The 18,621-nt window shown below is 50.6% G+C and overlaps 1 protein-coding gene across 1 annotated transcript; it reads right to left on the minus strand.

The window, feature by feature from the left end:
• Positions 1-12,928: 12,928 nt before the first annotated feature.
• TDGF1 (teratocarcinoma-derived growth factor 1) lies at positions 12,929-16,536 on the minus strand. Its single transcript, XM_039228082.1, has 7 exons — positions 16,522-16,536; positions 15,957-16,009; positions 15,131-15,186; positions 14,908-15,045; positions 14,369-14,483; positions 14,172-14,281; positions 12,929-13,044 (listed from the first exon to the last, which is right to left on the minus strand). The coding sequence occupies exons 2-7, from the start codon at positions 15,989-15,991 to the stop codon at positions 12,929-12,931; spliced, it is 570 nt and encodes a 189-aa protein (XP_039084013.1). The 5' UTR covers positions 15,992-16,009; positions 16,522-16,536.
• Between the last annotated feature and the right edge of the window lie 2,085 nt (positions 16,537-18,621).

The following is an 18,621-nucleotide window of genomic DNA, read 5'->3' on the forward strand; positions in this document are numbered from 1 at the left end:
CACAAACTGCGAGATCATGACCAGAGCTGAAGTCAGATGCTCAACCCACTGAGCCACCCAGGTGCCCCCCCACCCTGCCAAAATACGTTATGAAGGACAATTTAGTGGTTTGAATCAAAATTTTACCAGCCCACCAAAGCAATCAAACAATGCCCAAATATATAGGCATAAAGATGATCTTTGCACAGATGGTAAAGAGCCAGAGGCCAAGTGAACTCCCAGCAAAAAGGTAATTGTTTAAAAATTCCTGGTCCCTCCATTCGATGCGCAAGGTGAGGATGGTTAGATGTGCCAGGAGGGACTCAGTGCAGGGAGGACGTGCATAGAGCCCGCAGTGCTCCCCCTCGGGGCTGTGCTCACCTTCACACAACCCCAGAGCCTGGGCCTGGCCCTGCACTGGCCCTGCACCACCTATGCTGATGTGGGGACGAAGGGCAATCCCACGGGTATCCCGCCCCAGCCATCGGGAGCCCGGGGTGGGCGCGTGCTTAGGGAGCTGAAGCCTCGTGGGGGTGCAGGCCAGCTCTGGGAAGTATGGGTCCCCACCGGGTGCAAACAAGCTGAGCACCAGCCTCACCTGCAGCGGGAGGGCCACCTGCCTTGTCGATGCCTTTCCTCGGGCTCTGCTGCAGCCACATGGCCGGGGGACTGGCAGCAGGAGGCTGTGAGCCCCCGACCCCCAGGAGGAAGGCCGTGCAGCGTTCCAGAAGCCTCCCAACACCATGGCTCACGTCGGCCGCATACCGTACTATACACTGCAAAGAGTTTGGGCAGACACAAATTACTTTTATAATTTAAAAAAATAATAAGGGAAATAGGAAAAAAAATTCAGTATGTGTGTAGAGAAAGCCCTGACCCTGAGAACAAATAAATGGGGGGAAAAAAAACCTCTCACATTAGTCTGTAAGTTTCTTTCTTTTTTAATGTTGTTTGTTTATTTATGTTTGAGAGAGAGAGAGAGAAAGAGAGAGAGAGAACACAAGCAGGGGAGGGGCAGAGAGAGAGGGAGACACAATCTGAAACAGGCTCCAGGCTCTGAGCTGTCAGCACAGAGTCCGACGTGGGGCTCGAACCCACAAACTGTGAAATCATGACCTGTGACCTGAAGTCGGACGCTTAACCACCTGAGCCACCCAGGCGTCCCAGTCTGTGAGTTCTAATTTAAAATATCTGGGGAGGAGAGAGAGTGTTAGGAACTTCGATAATTTGTCTTTATTTCCCATTCATTGCAAGGGCAAAGGGAGGTGGGCAGGAGCGCCTGAGTGCCCACAGGGGCCTGGGCTATGCTTGTCCCAAAGAATAAAGAGAAGGCCAGTGGCACCATGCCACCTGGGAAAGGTAGGTGCCACCGGGGTGGCGAGGTGGGTAGGTTGGTCAGTTTGTCTTGAAGAACGCCAAAGACAGCATGGGACCCTGGGAAAGTGGTGATGGGAACGTGTTCTCCTGCCTTCCCGTCTTCCTGATGCTCTTTCGGATGGACAATCCTACCTCAAAGGCTGTCTGAGACCCGCGGGGGCAGGGGAGGGGGAGCGGGTGTGGGGCTTCACTCCCCAAATTCCCAGATGGAGGCAGCTGACCAGAAGCCAAAGGGAAAGACTTGACTCCCCTCTAGGCATGAGGCCAAGTACAAGCTGGCCACAGTGTCCCCCAAAGATCTGCGGCCCAGAGGGACATGAAGGGCCTGGGTCTATGCTGGGGGACTGATTTGCTCCAGGCGCTCCTAGCCAGGACAACCGTCGCTGGTCCTCACGCTTCTTCCCTCCCTCAGCTGAGGGTCATCGTTCACCAGCCCAGTTCCAGCAAACCTACAAATATGGAAAACCAGTAGAACTACAGACCACAAAGGAATGGAAATCATAAAAGCCACTTGTCAGCAGACCCCCTTCTGGCTCATGTTTAAGGACACATCTTTATTTTTTTTAATGTTTATTTTTGAAAGAGAGAGAGCGCGCACATGTGTGCACATGAGAGAGCATGAGCAGGGGAGGGGCAGGAGAGGGGGACAGAGGATCTAAAGCCAACTCTGTGCCGACAGCAGAGACCCCATGCGGGGATCGAAATGAGATCATGACCTGAACTGAAGTTGGACACTTAATTGACAGAGCCACCCAGAGGCCCCTGCTCAAGGAACACATCTTAAAGGAGTCTGCATGAGGTCAGAGAAGAAGTCTCAGCACCATTGAATATCAGTCCAAAGGCAGGCACTTTGAGCGAAGGGCACTAACTAGAGAGTTGAGGGCGAGAACAGCATCTCAATCTCACTCTGAAAAACAGGGGAGAAAGTAATGTGGGCAGAAAATTCCAAGGAGAGAAGTCAGGGCCAGGAAGGTGGTAAGGTGAGTTTGGGACAGGGGCGCCTGGGTGGCTCAGTCGGTTTAGTGAGCGACTCTTGGTTTGGGCTCAGGTCACGATCTCACGATTCATGAGGTCTGGCCCCTTGTTGGGCTCTGTGATGTGGGTGCAGAGCCTGCTTAGGACTCTCTCTCCCCCTCTCTTTGTCCCTCTTCTGCTTGCGCATTCTCTCTCCCTCTCTGAGTAAATAAAAATTTTTGAAGATGTGTTTGGGAGAAGCACACAAGCAGAAAAATGTAAGCAGCCTAAGAAGCAGGCAGGAAACAGGAAGGAAAAAAAGCCTCGAGAAGCAGCCAGAGAGCGTTGGCAGGTTCAGGACTCGGGGAGAGGGTGGAGAAGGGGGCGGCCTCTGCTGGGGTCCTAGGCGGAATGTGGGAGGCTGCCCTGCATGGAGTCTCCACATGCTTTGGGAAGCAGGGGACGCCAGGACCACAGACTTTAGAGCCAGCGTGTCAGCTGGTCTTGATTCATCAGGAAGTAACTGAGAGGTGACAGGATGTGCTCCTGGCCTGATGGCCGGGGAGGAACAGAGGGGACACAAATCCTTTCTCTGATTTTTCAGGGCTTTCCTTCCACCTCCGCGTTTCTTGTGGTTGGAGGCTCAGTCCTGGGTTTTGCAGAGCCTGCCAGCCACGAGGTGCTCGGTCCGGACTCTAAACGACGCTTTGTGTGCCTTCTCTTACACATGCAATATGCCTGGTTCTATATTTGTCAGCTCATGAATTTCATTCACAACATTTGCCTCTTAATGACTGGTTTCTGGGACACCTGGGTGGCTAAGCATCGGACTTCGGCTCAAGTCATGATCTCATAGTTTGTGGGTTCAAGCCCCACATTCGGCTCTGTGCCGGAGCCTGCTTCAAGTTCTATGTCTCCCTCTCTCTCTGCCCCTCTCCCGCTCATGCTGTGTTTTTTTCTCTCTGAAATTAATAAACACTTAAAAAATAAAAAAAAAGATTATACTTAGCGGGGGGAAAGACTGGTTTTCTGCATAGTGTAGATAAAGCTAGGTCAGCAGACTTACCAGGTCCATGGCAATGCCAAGCATGCTCCGCCGCTTTCTTCTCACTCTCACTCAGGTGCTACCAGGCAGGGTCTTTTTATCATCCCTCTGCAGGTGACAGCAGCCCCCAGGCAATACCCCGAGTCGCCCAGCTCAGAAGCAGGGGTGGAATGGAGACCCAGAGGCTGGCCTTGCCCTGCCCTCCGGACCCTGGCTTCCTGACCCCTTACCTCGTGCTTGGACCCGGGCCTCTCCCATGATGCCCAGTCACTGCCGTCTGTTGTGATGACAACAGCTGCTGGAGAGGGTGTGTGGTGGCTCCGCGTGTGGCCTTCGGCCCCCTGCCTCCTCCATGGCTTGCTGAGGGCTCTGGTGTGGTCAGCAGCTCTAACCCCGCTCTATGATGTGGTGGGATAACCAGCTGGGAGCCGGCTTGAAGCAGTGAGATCTCCAAACACGAAATCTTGAAATGTAACAAGATAAGGCAGGGCTCATTCACTTACGTGTTTTTTTTTCTTCTAATTTTTAAAAAATGTTTTATTTATTTTTTGAAAGAGAGAGAGGGTAAGCAGAATAGGGTCAGAGAGAGACAGAGAGGGACAGAGGATCCGAAGCGGGCTCTGCACGGACAGACTGACAGCACAGAGCCCAACGCGGGGCTCGAACTCATGAACCACGAGATCATGACCTGAGCTGAAGTTGGATGTTCAACGACTGAGTCCCCCAGATGCCCCATTCACTTACCCTTTTAACAAAGATTTGCTGATCACCTGCGAAGTGCTAGGCATATTCTGGACACGAGACCTCAGCCCTCATGAAGCTTCAGCCCTGATGGAGGGGACACAGATGACCATAAAGTGTAGTGGTTTCCTATAGGTGACCAACAGCGGGACAAAGACAAGACCCTGGGAGGGAAGGTGTCTCAGAGGAGTGACCTGAGCGAGGTCAGGGGTCTCTGAGAAGATAACATCTCGGTGGAGCCCCAAGTGGTGAGGGAGGGTCCTCACTGAGGGGAGTCCAAGCAGATAGCCCACAGCCAGGTGCTGAGTTTGTGGGACGGGGGAGCGGCTGCAGTCAGCACAGTCCCAGACAGCCGGCTCCTCCTGGCTCCAGCCGCAAGGAGAGGCCCGCGGTGTGTCCCAGGGGCCCGCCTGGTTGACAGGAGACGGGCCTGGTCCTCGCCTTCACCCCAGAGAAGAGCAGGCCCCCTCCCCATCCCCACCTGCTGGGGCTGCTGGCTTCGGCAGGTGCAAACATTGTTTTTAGACAAGAACGACAAAACGTGAGATACCCCTGAAATAGGGAAATCATCTATCGGTTTTTTTTTTTTTTTTTTTTTTTTTTTTTATTTTGAGGGTGAGAGAGTNGAGAGAGACAGCGTGAGCAGGGGAGGGTCAGAGAGAGAGGGAGTCACAGACTGAAACAGGCTCCAGGCTCTGAGCCGGCAGTCAGCACAGAGCCCGACGCGGGGCTCGAACCACGAACCGCGAGATCATGACCCAAGCGAAAGTCGGACGCTTAACCGACTAAGCCAACCAGGCGCCCCCATCTATCGGTTTTTAATCCAAATACCTACCGAGGTGGGGGCTGGCCACAGAAAAGCCCACGGGTCAGCCACAGCCTGGGTGGGACGGGTCACCTCTGGCCACGTCAGGCGTCCTGTGGTGGGGCTGAGCAGAAGGGCACTGGGCACTGGGCACTGGACGGGCTGCCCGGAAGGGCACCCGGCCAAGCGTGTGTTGAAGTCGGAGATGTGTTACTAGCACAGCTGCAAAAGAGTAAATAAACGGAGGGAAGGAAAACAAGAAAAGAATAAACTTTGTTAATAATCCAAGGATTATGAGAACCTAATCTGCCTATTTTCTTCTTTTTTAAAATTTTTAACGTGTATTTATTTTTGAGAGGGTGGGGAGGGGCAGAGAGAGGAGACACAGAATTCGAAACAGGCACCAGGTTCTGAGCTGTCAGCACAGAGCTCAACGCGGGCCTCGAACTCACAAACCATGAGATCATGACCTGAACCGAAGTTGGACACTTAACAGACTGAGCCACTCAGTCTGCCTATTTTCTAAAGCCATTGCTTTGGAAGCAGGGCATGGGTTCGATGCCGCCTGGTGAGTTGGTGAAGGTGTTCAGCACAGACGTGGGAGAAAGGCAGTGGGAAAGTGGTTGGAGGAGGCTTACGGGGAAGAGGCTGGCATTACTGGGTAGCACGGTGCTTGCACCTTTCCCGGACTCCCTTTTGAAACGGTTGCTGGGCATCACTTATCTACCCACACCCCTGGGAGACCATGATGAACAGCATGCTCACGCCCTCATTCCAGCTCCGGGCCAGGAGCGCAGACCATTAAGCGCTTGCTAGCACAGGGCGGGGCTGAGGCTTGTTTTCAGGCCGGCGGAGTCCAAACCCACTGTGCTGGGCAAAAGACCAACGTCCGGGCGGGCCAGCCCTTGGCAGCTTGAGAAGGTATGTCTGCGGTCCCCACTCTCCTCCATCTCTTTAAAGACTCTTCTTTCTTTCTACTCCTTTTCCCAGCAGAGGCCCGCCCAAGAAGGAGGGTTCTCTCCCAGAGTGCCAGGAAAGGGCACCCTGCTTCAATAAAAATCGCCTGAGCTGATGCATGCCCTCCGGGAGCATGTATGAATGAGTGGATGTGTGTGTGTGTGTATTGACCTGTTTAAGGTTCTGAGACGTTTTTTGGCCATTTTTAAAAAACGTTTATTAATTTTGAGAGAGAGAGAGGGAGGGAGGGAGGGAGGGAAAGAGAGAGAGAGAGAGAGCAGAGGAAGGGCAGAGAGAGAGGGAGACACAGAATCCGACGAAGCAGGCTCCAGGCTCTGAGCTGTAGCACAGAGCCCCAATGCAGGGCTTGAACTCATGAACCGTGAGATCATGACCTGAGCTGAAGTCAGTCTGAGCCACCCAGGAGCCCCTTCTTTTGGCCATTTCTAAGTGGGTGGTGAGGACAACTCACTTCCCAGGGAGAGTACCCACCCCCGTGAGGGGCAGAAGCCAGGGGAAGAGCCACATCCATTTCAGAGAATGTCAACCAACTCTGCCCACCAAGAAGTTTCTAGAAAGGAGGCTAGGGACCAGGGACTAGGCAGTCGGTGGGAGGAGGGTCGAATCAGGGCCAAATCTGCCCAGTAGGTGTGGATGCGGGCTCTGCAGAGGGTACACCAGGCCGCTGTAATTCCCCTCCTAAGAAGCCATGTAATGCACAGCTGAATTCAGAACGAGCTCCCAAGAGCTGCTCAGAGTGACTTCGCCCAGAGGATGAGTTCCCCGCCCCCCCTCCCAGTTTCCCAGGCTGGAGAGAAGGGCGGGGATCAGGCAGGAAAGAGGAGGGCACAGCATAGCTACTATCGAAGATACTTCCTGTTTGGGGTTTTTAGGAGCTCACAGAGTTGCAAATCCATTGGTCATTATTCCCCTTTGTGGACCTCCCTCCTCCTTCCCCAGCCCAGAGAGGAAGATGTCTTGGACTTGGGCAGCAGAAGCCCTTGGGGAGACTGCACCTGGGCATACTGAATCGGGCTAGGTGGGGTTCCCTGTCGGCAACTTTGGGTGGGGAGACAAGGGAAGCGTCCCATGGAAAGGACCTAACTGAGGCCGTCTTGTGTCCTGTGGGGCGGATGTATTTGTACAGCTTGTGGTCCCTGAGCCCTCTTAGGAGAGGGAAATACCTTTTACTCAAATACCTCCAAGTACTAGGGAGAATCCAACATCTGGCTTTTCACAAAACCAAATGAGATTTGGGTTTTCTTTTTCATGGCATCAGTTTTGTTTTGATGGGCTAGTCTGGTGAATCCAAAAAGTCCATTTTTTTAAAGATAAATATCCTATAATAATGATTGTCAAATTTTCTGATTGACATTGATTATGTGCTGATTTATGTAGTCTGTAGTCTTTTCCTTCCTTCCTTCCTTCCTTCCTTCCTTCCTTCCTTCCTTCCTTCCTTCCTTCCTTCCTTCCTTCCTTCCTTCCTTCCTTCCTTTCCAATTGAAAAAGAGACCTGAATGATTTGGGATTAGGTAATTTCTCACTTTTAGTTGCCAGTGTTGGTCTCTGCTATGGAGGAGGGCTCCTGTATGGAATGGAGGGGGATCTGTGCACAGTTAATTCACATCATGCACTCGGCAGAAGAAATAATTGTGTTGCTTAGAGTTGCTGTATCGCTTAAGAGAAGAATGTGATCTCCCTCTTCTGCGTTCATTTCTCCATTTATCTTTTTTCTTTTTCCAGATGAGGGTTGACCTAGAAGATGACGCTGGCCAAGTCTGCCAGGAAGTTCCAGGACACCCGGAGGCCACCAGACTGGAGGAGGTGCCAGGCCATGCTGAGGACGCCCTTGGCCAAATGGCACTCTGCCTGGTTCTTCCTTTCCTTATCATCTCCCCCCACCCCGCCCCAGACAGGATGGAGGAGATGGTGTCAGGAAGTGCTAATTGTCTTATAAAGTATAACTGCTAGTGAGAAAGGAAAGGGTAAGGAAGGGCTCCCTGCTTGCCTTTCTTTCCCTCTTTTTTCCTCCTTTCCTCCCTTTCTTCCTTTGTCCTTACTTGCTCCATCCACAGCTCTCTGGAGCAGCTCTACATCCCCAGCGGTTGGCATATAGGTGCTGAGGATGCTTAGGGACCAGTGTGCGGGGCGATAGATGTGAAAACAAACCAGCATGATAGAATGTTCTGGAATATGAGAGGCCTGTCGTGGCAAGGGTTCGGCTCATATGTGGTCCGTCCTGCGGGGGTGGAGGTGGGAGAGAGGAAAATTGGGAGGGATTGGGAAGCTCCAAACCATATCTCACCTCCCAGACGCATGATGCTGGGGATTACACGGGGCCAGCCCCTCGGCTGGGAAGGGGCAGGGGCTGGGGGTGGGCGTTACGTTTTGAAAGTTCATGACCACTTCTGAAGGCTTATCAAAATCTATGCCGGCTTTCAGCGTATGGAATTTATTCTTGCTGGGCTCCTTGGCCAGCGCATGAGGTTGTCAGCCCTGGGATAGCCAGCGGGGCCCAGGACGCTTCCTTGTTGTGCACCAGGGGCTGCCTCTGCTGATTAAATCGGGGTTCAAACCAGTTCCTCCTGACTTCTCTGTCACGCTTAGTATGGCTGGCACCCTTCTAGAAGCTTCCTTCACCTTGAAGTTTTCTCAGGAGTTGCTCCTTCTTCCTCCACCTGGTCCTTGGATGCTCGTCAGGGCTGCCCTTGGCTCTGCGCTTAGCCCTGCCCTTGGCCCCTTCCTTAGCAAAGAGCTGGTGGCCATGCCTCACTTTGTCTTTAAGCTGCTCTTCAGTGCCCTTGGCTCTAGCTGCCCTTCCCAGGGCCTTCCCCTTCTCTCCTGTTGGCTTCCTTTATAAACAGGGTTAGTGTTCTTTCATGCTTTTTTTTTTTTTAACTCAAAGGAATACATGTGTCTAGTTTGCAAAATTGGTACAGCTGAATACTCTTCCAATGCTGGTGCAGACGAAAAGGTAGGGCCAAAGGATTCTGTTAGTTTTGGACATTTTTAAAAGTGAAGCTTTAAAAAAAAAAAAAAATGCAGTGCCTGGGTGGCTCAGTTAAGCGTCTGACCTCGGCTCAGGTCATGATCTCACAGTTCCCGAGTTCGAGCCCAGCATGGGGCTTTCTGCTGTCCGCACAGAGCCTGCTTTGGATCCTCTGTCCCATTATGTCTCTGCCCCTCCCTGACCTGTGCACACGCGCGCTCTCTCTTCCTCTCTCTCAAAATAAATGAATAAACTAAAAAAAAAAAAAAAAAAGGCAGCTCCAAGCCCACACAGTGTGGTCTCATGTACCTGTGTTCTAACTGTTTGAAGACACCTGGAGGCACCCCCATCCCAAGAGGCTGTGTTCCTGCTGCCCCTTTTTATAGCCTAGTGAGGAAAGGGGTGAGAACAGGCACTCTTGCTGTGGGGGGTACGTGGGGGGGGGTCGTCTCGCAGGAAAAGTGTGGAGTCGTCAGACTCCCTGAATTCTCCGTGCTCTTTTCTTCTTGTTTTGATTTTGGTTGTTTTAGGAATTTGTTGCAGGGAGAGAGGGATCCCTAGAGGAGGGTCCTGGCCAATAATTGGGACTAGCTCACGGTCCCCAATGAACATCTAAGCTGTGAGAAGAAGTAAGGAAATCACCCATCTATTGTTGAATGATTATTCACTGAATATCACCAGCAAAGTCCTGAGGTGACATGATATATACATGGTTCCAGAAAATAACATGAGATAGAAAGATAAATGATTATGGACCACTGGAGTTATAAGTAGGGAAGAGCTGGGGCACCTGGGTGGCTGGGTCGATTAAGCATCTGACTTCGGCTCAGGTCATGAACTCACGGTGTGTGGGTTCAAGCCCCATGTCTGGCTCTGTGCTGACAGCTTAGAACTTGGAGCCTGCTTCGGATTCTGTGTCTCTGTCTCTCTGCTCCTCCCATGCTTGCTCTCTCTCTCTCAAAAAATAAATAAATAATAATTTTAAAAAGTAGGGAAGAGCCAATTATTTAGTTACTGAAGCAGCTAGACTGACCCAGTGTTGAGTGAGTGCATCTGGAGAAGGCGGTGGGGAGTGGGAAGGCAGGATTCCCTGGGGGATGAATCAGAAAAGAGTGTTGGCTCATAGCTGTGTCTTGTTGGGAATTGCCTTCAAAGGGAACCACCTAGAACCAGGAGATGCTTCCTCCCTAGGACAGAACACCTAACAGTTCGCTGCCGTCGGGGGTCCAAAGCCCAGGTGATTCACTGGGGCACGTCTTGGTCTTCCCTGCCCAACTAGATGGTCAATGGGCAAATACCGCAGCCACAGGTGAGAAGAGCATGAAGGTCAGGAACACAGACTTCAGGGATGAGGGTCAAGTCCCTCCACCAGGTGAGCCCCATACAGCAGCAGCCATGCTAGCCCAGAGTAAGGGGATGTAGAATGGGCAGAGGAAGAAGCAGAGGGCTGCGTTACTCAGCTGTGTACCTGAGATTGGAGACTGCAGTCTATTCCACTAGTCCTTCTCTTTAAGTTCTCCCAGGACCAATCGGAATCCTGGAGGAAGTAGAATCAACAGCACAAGGGGCTGATTGTGACGGACGCCTGGATTCCCTCCTCCTCGGGCCCATGAATTCACTTATTCCCCCAGAGACTGGGCGCGTTGTCTGGAACTGCCCTCATCATATGGGCACTTACCTTTGAAGAGCCTGTACGGCTTTTGAAGGTAGATTCTTGTCTTTCATATCCTTGGGAGCACCATTTCCCAAAATGTATATCTGGTTCATGATTTTAGATGGTGTATGGGTGAATGTTAGGATTGATTATTACTGCTTTTGAATTTCAAGACTTGGGCAAATTATCCAGGACCTCACAATTCCCTCCAGGTGGAAGATGTGTGATATTCCTCAGACACTCCCGGCTACCCAAGAACAAAGGAAAGGGGATTAGGTGCTGGTCATGGTGATGTGGGAAACTGAGGCAAATGAAAAATGAAATTCCTTCCCAAATAATTCATTCTTAATGAACGTGACATCCCTCCAGGAGCTCAGTTACCTCGATGATGACACTTTACTGGGGGCAAAAGAGAATCTTGGCTTCACATTATCCTGACCCCCCACGATCCTGTAAGTCTACTTTAACATATAAAAATTTCTTTGGAAACATCCTTTATCTCGACTCCCCCAAGATATATGCTGGGAATCACACTCCAAGTGTATGACACCTGATGTACATCTGAAGGGTCTCATGACTGAGGTTTTATTAAATGGTAACAAATGGCATCTTCCTAACAACACCGGGCCCTCAAGGTCCTGGAAACCTTGCTTCTGAAATACCTTAGAGACTTACTCTACCTTAACCTCCTCCCAACTTGAAGATATATGATCAGTTACCTGTGACAACCCCAGTGCAGCTCTTCCTGCCCATGGGTCCTGTCCCCGTGCTTTAATAAAACCACCTTTTTGCAACAAAGCCATCTTCAAGAATACGTTTTTGGTCATTGGCTCAGGTCATTTTTCACCCTCACCAGAAACCTCCATCAGTGGGGATGGTCGCCCAGCAGTGTGAAAGTACTGAATGCCACTGAACTTTGCAGTTAGAAATGGTTGAGATGCTAAGTTTTATGTTATGTATATTTTTAAAAAATGAATTGCTATGAAAAATTATAATTGCATGATGTGGCTCAAATTGAGGAGGCCCCCAAGTTTGGAAGACACTGTCCCAGCGTCACCTGCATGAATTTCCATTTCTGGGCAAAAATGCTCCGGTAAACAAGCAGGTAGAAAGAGGAGAATTGACATTTGTCGAGAATTTCTGTACTAGTGCTATTTTGGCTCACTTAATTCTAACACTGTGGTGTAGGGACCAGCCCAGGTGCAGCTGGGGACACTGGGTCCCTTGGCCAGTATGTGGCTAGACTACCTTTTCACACCGGGCAGCCCACCCCCACGCTGAGCTCTCTGGGGTGCCCTGCACTGCTTCCTGAAGATTCCATTTCATCTTCCAGCCATTGGATTCTGGAAAAAAAAAATCCCACCCCTTTGGGATTTTGTATCTCAAGGACATTAAGGTGGAGAAGCATGAGTTGGGGACCAAGCAGTACGTAAATAGTGGAAACCAATGTCTTTCACAGCACAGCACACACACCAGAGCCAGAGACAACTCTGGGTCTGAGCCTTTGGCTCAGGTTTGAGTGTGATGTAGTCACAGCATTCCCCACGAAAACAGATGCAGCACCCCCTCGCTGTGGACAACACAAAAGTGCGGAGGGAAAAAACCCACCACCACAAAGCACCTGTCAGCATTGCCTTAGAAATAAGCATATTTCACCTTTTGGTCCATAGATTTACCAGTTTTTACTGGGCATACTCACACACATGATATATTTTAAAAATGGGCCTTACAATACATAGTTTCACTACCTGGTTTACAACTAAATATATATATTGTGAACATTTTCTTTTTACAACAGTTAAAATACTTGCAAAGTATGGAGAAAACATAATTTATTATTTTTTTTTATGTTTATTTTTGAGAGGGAGGGACAGAGCGCAAGCAGGGGAGGGGTAGGGAGAGAGGGAGTCACAGAATCCAAAGCAGGCTCCAGGCTCTGAGCTGTCAACAGAGCCCGACGTGGGGCTTGAACTCACGAACTCTGAGATCATGACCTGAGCAGAGGTTGGAAGCTTAACCAACTGAGCCACCCAGGCGCCCCTAAAGATGAGTTCTTGATTGATTTTGATCAACTCTACTCCTCAGTTTAGCCTCGGTTTCACGTTAAGAGTAGCCTTTAATAATCTGAAGATAGAATTCAATTATTTAAAGGAAAATAAGAAGAAACCTTTGGTAGAGAAATGTGTACCAAGAAACAGAACTTGGCTACAATGTAGGTATGGCTGGCCTTTTTTAAAGAAGTTTTTTGAAGAGGAGAGGGAAGAGGAAAGTAGTTGGGACTTTATGAAAATGCTAGGGACCGTGATGAAAATCCATCCTCCATTTCAAGGCAACTAACAAATGATCATCTTTCAGTTAGGACATTAGAGTGACAGCCTTTACAGGTTATGGAACTTGCATGGCAAATATTGCATCCGCCAATGTCTGTTAACAGTAACTTTGTATAGCGAGACAGATGCCAGCTATCGAAAAAGTGATGCTTGAAGACAGTGTTAATTCTGGAGTCCTGGAAACCAGGAGGTACTCATCCATCACGTGGCCATCTGGAAGGTAAGGACACTTGGTCATTAAAGGAAATCCCTGCAGGAGTTGATCCTGCACACATGGCATATCTACACTGGCCAAAAGTCAGTTGGGACCACACATTTGACCAGTACAGTGTGCTCCTGGGACCGACAGCACCGATTACATGGAATTGAGACTCCCCTGAGAAACCATCTTTCCCCACAAGTTGACACAAGTCTCCTATTAACTTGGTTTTTCCTGGACACGTGCTCTCACACCTGGACACGTACCCCAGCCAGTGAAAATGGCCGGGATGCAGCAGAACTTGGTTAGGTGTTGATGATAAGGAGACAGCAAATTTTGAGGCCCAGGTTCCAGGAAGAAAATGCGGTTTCCGCCCACCCACGCTCACCAAACGCCTATCCTGGGCCTGACATGCAGGATGTAAATGGAAAAGCCACACTCCCCATCTGGGTCAGGGGTCCCATCTTGTACTCAAGGGATGCCTTTGCCTTCATTTCATTTTTGGACTTGACCATTTGCAATTTCTAACATCTACATGGCCAGAATATGGGAGGCCTCTGAACTTGGGTGCACCTAGAAATCTGACTCAGGTCGGGGCAAGGAGAGAAACTTCTGGACTCTTGCTCTCCCCTGGGCCCCTGCCCTTCTTGTTACTGTTTTCCTCAAATCAATACAAATCAGCAAGACAAGGTCAAGACCATTCACCAGGAGATCCACGTGGGGGCCTTTGAGGATCCTGAGGTTCCCAAAGAGGGAGGTCGAGCCTCAGGTGAAATTCAAGGACATGAACTGGACTTAGGTGGGCACTAACTGAGTTGTCGGTGGGTCTCCCTGCCCACAAGAAAAGGACACGGAGGGCATCTCTTGGTGTTTAAGAGGTCGGAGCAAGGAAGCCCACATACTATAAAATGTCAAATGGGCTTGAAATAACTGCCCACCTCGAAGGCGACATTTCTGAGGCAGTAAATATAAATAGAAAGGACGCACACGTGCCCACCCCATCTGGGGTCCTTGATGCTTTCACAAGCAGCACTTGGGCTGCTAGGATCCAGCAAGCCGTGAGGAAAGAGGAGAGACCCCGTTAACCAGGTGGCCACAGGCAGCTAACTTGAAATGGCAAAAGAGGGGACTATCCGCTCACCACACCCCGGGAGAAAGGTCTGAGGAAAGCAGTGAAGCCGGCCGCGCCAGCACTTGCACATGGAACATCGCTTGGGCAGCCAGGTGCCGTGGGGCACAGACTCACAGTTCCTGAAAAGGAACAGATAAGGTGACGCATATGGGCTTTCACCCTCCCCCTTTTCTCCCAACCCCCTCCCCCTTAAATGGCTTGCTTACTCTTTGCGTGAATCATGCTCACAGTTCCGGCCATAGAAGGAGGGGGGGCAGGCACAGAAGGACCCCAGCATGCAGGTTCCCCCGTTCAGACAGCAGGTTTTGTTTAGCTCCTTACCTGGAACGTAAGAAGAGGCGGCTGAGAGGGGAACTGAAAAGCTGAGGTCCCGGAAAAGCAAAGGTTATTAATACAGGGCTAACAGCTTGGTGTCCCCAGTGCTTGGAGATGCCTAAGCATGTGACCCTTACAAAATAGGACTCTGCTTTTTCGGATGTTGCTTTGCTATTTGCACCTCTGAGCAAGCAAAGCTTTTCTTCGTGCTCAGGCCAGGGGTCGTTCCCAGAGAATCAGGGGGGAAACCGAGTCCCAGGGAGGTGAAGTGCACGCTGCGGGTCTGCCTTCCAGAGCGAAGACCAGCCCAACCACTCGCCCGGCTTCAGAATCAGGTGGCCACTCAGGAGACAGAACGTCAGAAAGATAGAAAGCGTGGAGGACCAGGACGGCGACAGCACACTGTAGGCCTAAGGCAGGTGGGTCTTACTGTCCTGGATTCCAAAGGACGACACCAACTGCAAAGATCGATGGCGAACTGCAGGCTCCTCCTGGGACCGGATGCCGTCATCTCTTAAGGCGGGGTCTCCCTGAGAGGGACGTGCAAGTTCATGGGGGTGGCCCAACCCTGAAGGACAAAATCAACTTGGTGGGGTCAGTATTGCAGGCCACGTGAAAATTGCTACTGATCAAAATAACAAACAGTCCCTCACCGGCAGCGACGAATTTCAGTTCAAACGCTTTGGAAATGGCCACGATCAAAATCACACTGGGAGGAGGAAATCAAACATCCGTTAGCAAAACAAAGAAAATCAAATTCGTCGCGTTAACACCTGGGCTTTCTCAACACAAGGAGATCACAACACAGATCACTAGGGAGAAACTGTAGAGCGCCACCTTTGTTCCTCTTTCCTTTCTTGTTAAATGGCTAATTCATGAAGCAGCATCAAGAATGATTGAGAATAAAAGCTGCCTAAAAGGCATTTCTTTCCAATATGTATTATGACTTCTTAGGCTCTGTCCTCATCAATACATAATCTTAAGTAGGCGAAAGTCTCTTGGTTTCGATTTCACAAACACGCCGTAACATTCTGTGTAATTGATGAATCACATCTCACAAACCATTTCATTTAAACCAGTCACTTAGAAGACTTGAAGCTTAAAACAAATTCCCCCACCCCCACCCCCATCATTCTTCAGGGTTCTGCAAATATTGAATCTGTCTGTGCCTTTCAACTTCTCAAAAGCCAAGTTTTCATGTGGTTGTGATACTGATCTTTTCTCACACAAGAGAGGGAAGCCCTAGTCACTTCATAGACGGCGCCATTACCCCAACTGAAAATGCTCAAAGCCAACAACAATGCTGGATGGAACTCTTAAGTGTGAAGTTCCAGGTCTCTCGGGAAAAACAGCATCACGGCTGGCGGCTCTTTTAAGGTTTGCGCAGGATGAAGTCAAACGACCCAGAGGCGTAGACCATTATTTCTGAAGCTGGCAAGCTCTAGGGATCAAAAGTTCACATTCAAGATGGGTTCATACCTGCACGAGAAGCGATCCATCTTTCTGCGGTCCATAGCTCCTAACACATTAGGGTAGCAATGTTAGCATGGCTTTAATTCACAGTCATTGCTAACACCTAAGGGAAAACATTGATTTCTTGAAGTGAAAATGGGAGTTTAGAAAGAAGGGTATCCCGGCTGAGAAGGACGCTTTGCCCAGAAGTTCTTAGGAGAAGCAGGAGCCAGGATGTCCGGGGAGACTGGGGGCTCATCGCCGAGCTCAGTCCTGAGGAATGCTTTGACCTAAGCCGGGGACCAGCCTTGCTGGGGACTCTCCTTCCTCAACAACAACGCAGGGCGCCAGGGAGGGCCCTCAGGTGGGCGCGGAGGCGGAGACCCAAGCCCATTACCATGGTAACCTCCCCGGGGCTGAGGTGGGAGGCGGCGAAGCCCTGGGACAAAGAGAGATAGAAAAGGCAGGATCTGGTAAGCTGGTTAACTAGCTCTTATGTCTCTACAATTAGTTACCGTTTAAAAATATCAGATTTACTCTTAAAAAAAAAAAAAGAGCAAATCAATTTTCTGTCCAGTGGGTGATTCCAGATTGGAGGAGTGGTGGAAAGTAATTGCTTGGGTCAGGAACCCTAAACACCTCGGACGGGTCTCTCAAGGAGCTTGACACTTAATTGTCAAATTTCACCTGAAACTTGCTTTCATCTTTGTTTTTCCCCCAAAAAGGTGTGTTGAACCCAGTGCTTTGCCCTGGCCATACTCAGGTGGCCGAGTTGGGTGTGTCTCCACCTGCGAGAGCAGCAAGGCTAGGAAGCCCTCAGAAGGGGAAGTTCAGGGTTGCCAGGGGTCCCTGGGGGTTCCTGACCTCCTGAGGGTGAGTGTAAATTCCAGGCGGCTCGAATGGTAAGTGGAGTTTCCGCCCGACTCCCCATGACACTGGAGATAACCCCCACCCCAATTCCGTGTCCCGTGTCACCCCACCAGCCGTTATTTGGTGATTCTTCGGAGCCCCAGACGCTGCAGCTGGAGAGGCGCACTCCAGAGCCGGAGTCCCCACCTAACATCTCTGTGCCCCAGATGATGTCATTCGTTACTAAATACAACCAAAGTCGTGGGCAGTTTCTAAATATCCTTTAATTCTAATTTCTAAAGGAAAAGTCTGCCGTTCGCCTAACATTGTGAGCACAGAGGTGTGAGGTTTTCTGTGCTTCTGTTTTCACCCTTCTCTGTCCACTGTGGCAGGAGTGGGCTGCGTCGGGCCATCGCAGCATCAGGGTCCCCGGCGCACGCAGGCCGTGGGCGCAGGTGCTGAGAGGCACCCTTATTTGCTTCCACACCCGCAACTTGGGGGAATTAAATTTAACATAATTTTTTACGGGGCGGGACGACCCCATCAGAGCAAGGGTTGGGTGCAGCCCATTCACTCGACTGGCTATTCAGCTCCCGCTGAGCTTCAAGCTCAACGTGTGGCCTTTTGACTTGTTAAGTGCTTCAGGTGACAGGCTGAGTTTCACTGAGGACGGGGGACTCAGCTTGGAGCTCTGGGAGCTGGATGTGGGGGAGGACAGCAATTAGGAGAATGCGAATCGCCTGCCCCAGAAACTGCAAGGAAGCAAAGAAAATGCAAAGAAAGTACAGACAGGAGCGTCTCCTGTTACCACGCTTCGCTTCATGGCGCTTTGCAGACGTTGCCTCTTTTTTTTTTTTTTTTTAACAAATTGAAGGTTCGCGGTAACCCTGCATCGGCCAGCGGTTCGCCCCACTCCCCTCCATCTTTCCCCCTCTCCTTGGGCCTCCCTGTTCCCTGAGACACAACAATCTTGACATCAGGACAGCTGCTAATAAGCCTACAACGGCCTCTCCGTGTTCAAGGGAAGGGAAGAGTCCCGTGTCTTTCCCTTCAAATCAAAAGCTTAGCGAGGAAGGCGCGTCCAAAGCCGAGACAGGCTGAGAGCTAAGCCCTTTTGCCCAACAGTTAACCAAGGTGTGAATGCGAAGGGAAAAAGGGAAAGTTCTTGAAGGAGAATGAAAAGGGCTCCTCCAGTGGACACACGAATGGTAAGAAAGCCAAACAGCCTCATCGCTGGGAGGGAGAAAGCTTTTCCAGCCAGGAGAGTCCTAGCCCTAGAATGGGCTGGCTAAAGGGTGGGCGCTTCCAAACCATTTTCCAAGGAGGTTGCATCAATCTGCACTCCCCCTCCCCCTGCTTGGTTCCCTTCCCCACGTATCCTTTGTCCTCGCCAACTGGCTCCAGAAAACGTCTTAATTTTTACCAATTCTGTGTGTGAAAATAGTATCTCATTGTTTGCATTTATGTCGTCTCCCAGGTTTATTGGATGTTGTGTTTCTTTGTGAGCTGCCAGGTAGTTCTTAAAATGAACTTGAACTGGCTTCTTTCTTGCCATTTGCTCTGGGAAGCCCTTTCCTGACGACAGTCCTCCCTTCCCTGGCTTCCGGTTAGCCCAGAGCCCCCGAGGCGCACCCCCCACCCCCCCTGCTGCTGGAGTTGACCTCGTCTTATTGACACTGTATTGTGAGCTGCTTCTTTTCAGGTCTTTCGCCCACCCTTCCCCCAATGCCTTATCCCCCAAGCCAGGGGGTCCAGAAGCCTGGTCAGCCCAGCATCACAGCTTCCACGGCCTCTTGCACAGCAGGACCTGGGCTGCCTTCCATCTGGCTAATCCTACTCCACC

Source organism: Hyaena hyaena, unplaced genomic scaffold (assembly GCF_003009895.1).
Source record: "Hyaena hyaena isolate Hyena2069 unplaced genomic scaffold, ASM300989v1 scaffold_30, whole genome shotgun sequence".
In the NCBI taxonomy this organism is placed as follows: Eukaryota; Metazoa; Chordata; class Mammalia; order Carnivora; family Hyaenidae; genus Hyaena; species Hyaena hyaena.

What these genes read in the sequence shown, in the direction of transcription:
- TDGF1 (XM_039228082.1), bottom strand. Translation starts at nt 15,991, where the DNA reads ATGGACCGCAGAAAGATGGATCGCTTCTCGTGCAG. An exon ending in GAGCATGATTCACGCAAAGA is followed by an intron (nt 14,282 to 14,368) that starts GTAAGCAAGCCA and finishes GTTCCTTTTCAG; the next exon opens with GAACTGTGAGTCTGTGCCCC. An exon ending in GACCTTTCTCCCGGGGTGTG is followed by an intron (nt 13,045 to 14,171) that starts GTGAGCGGATAG and finishes CTTACCTTCCAG; the next exon opens with ATGGCCACGTGATGGATGAG.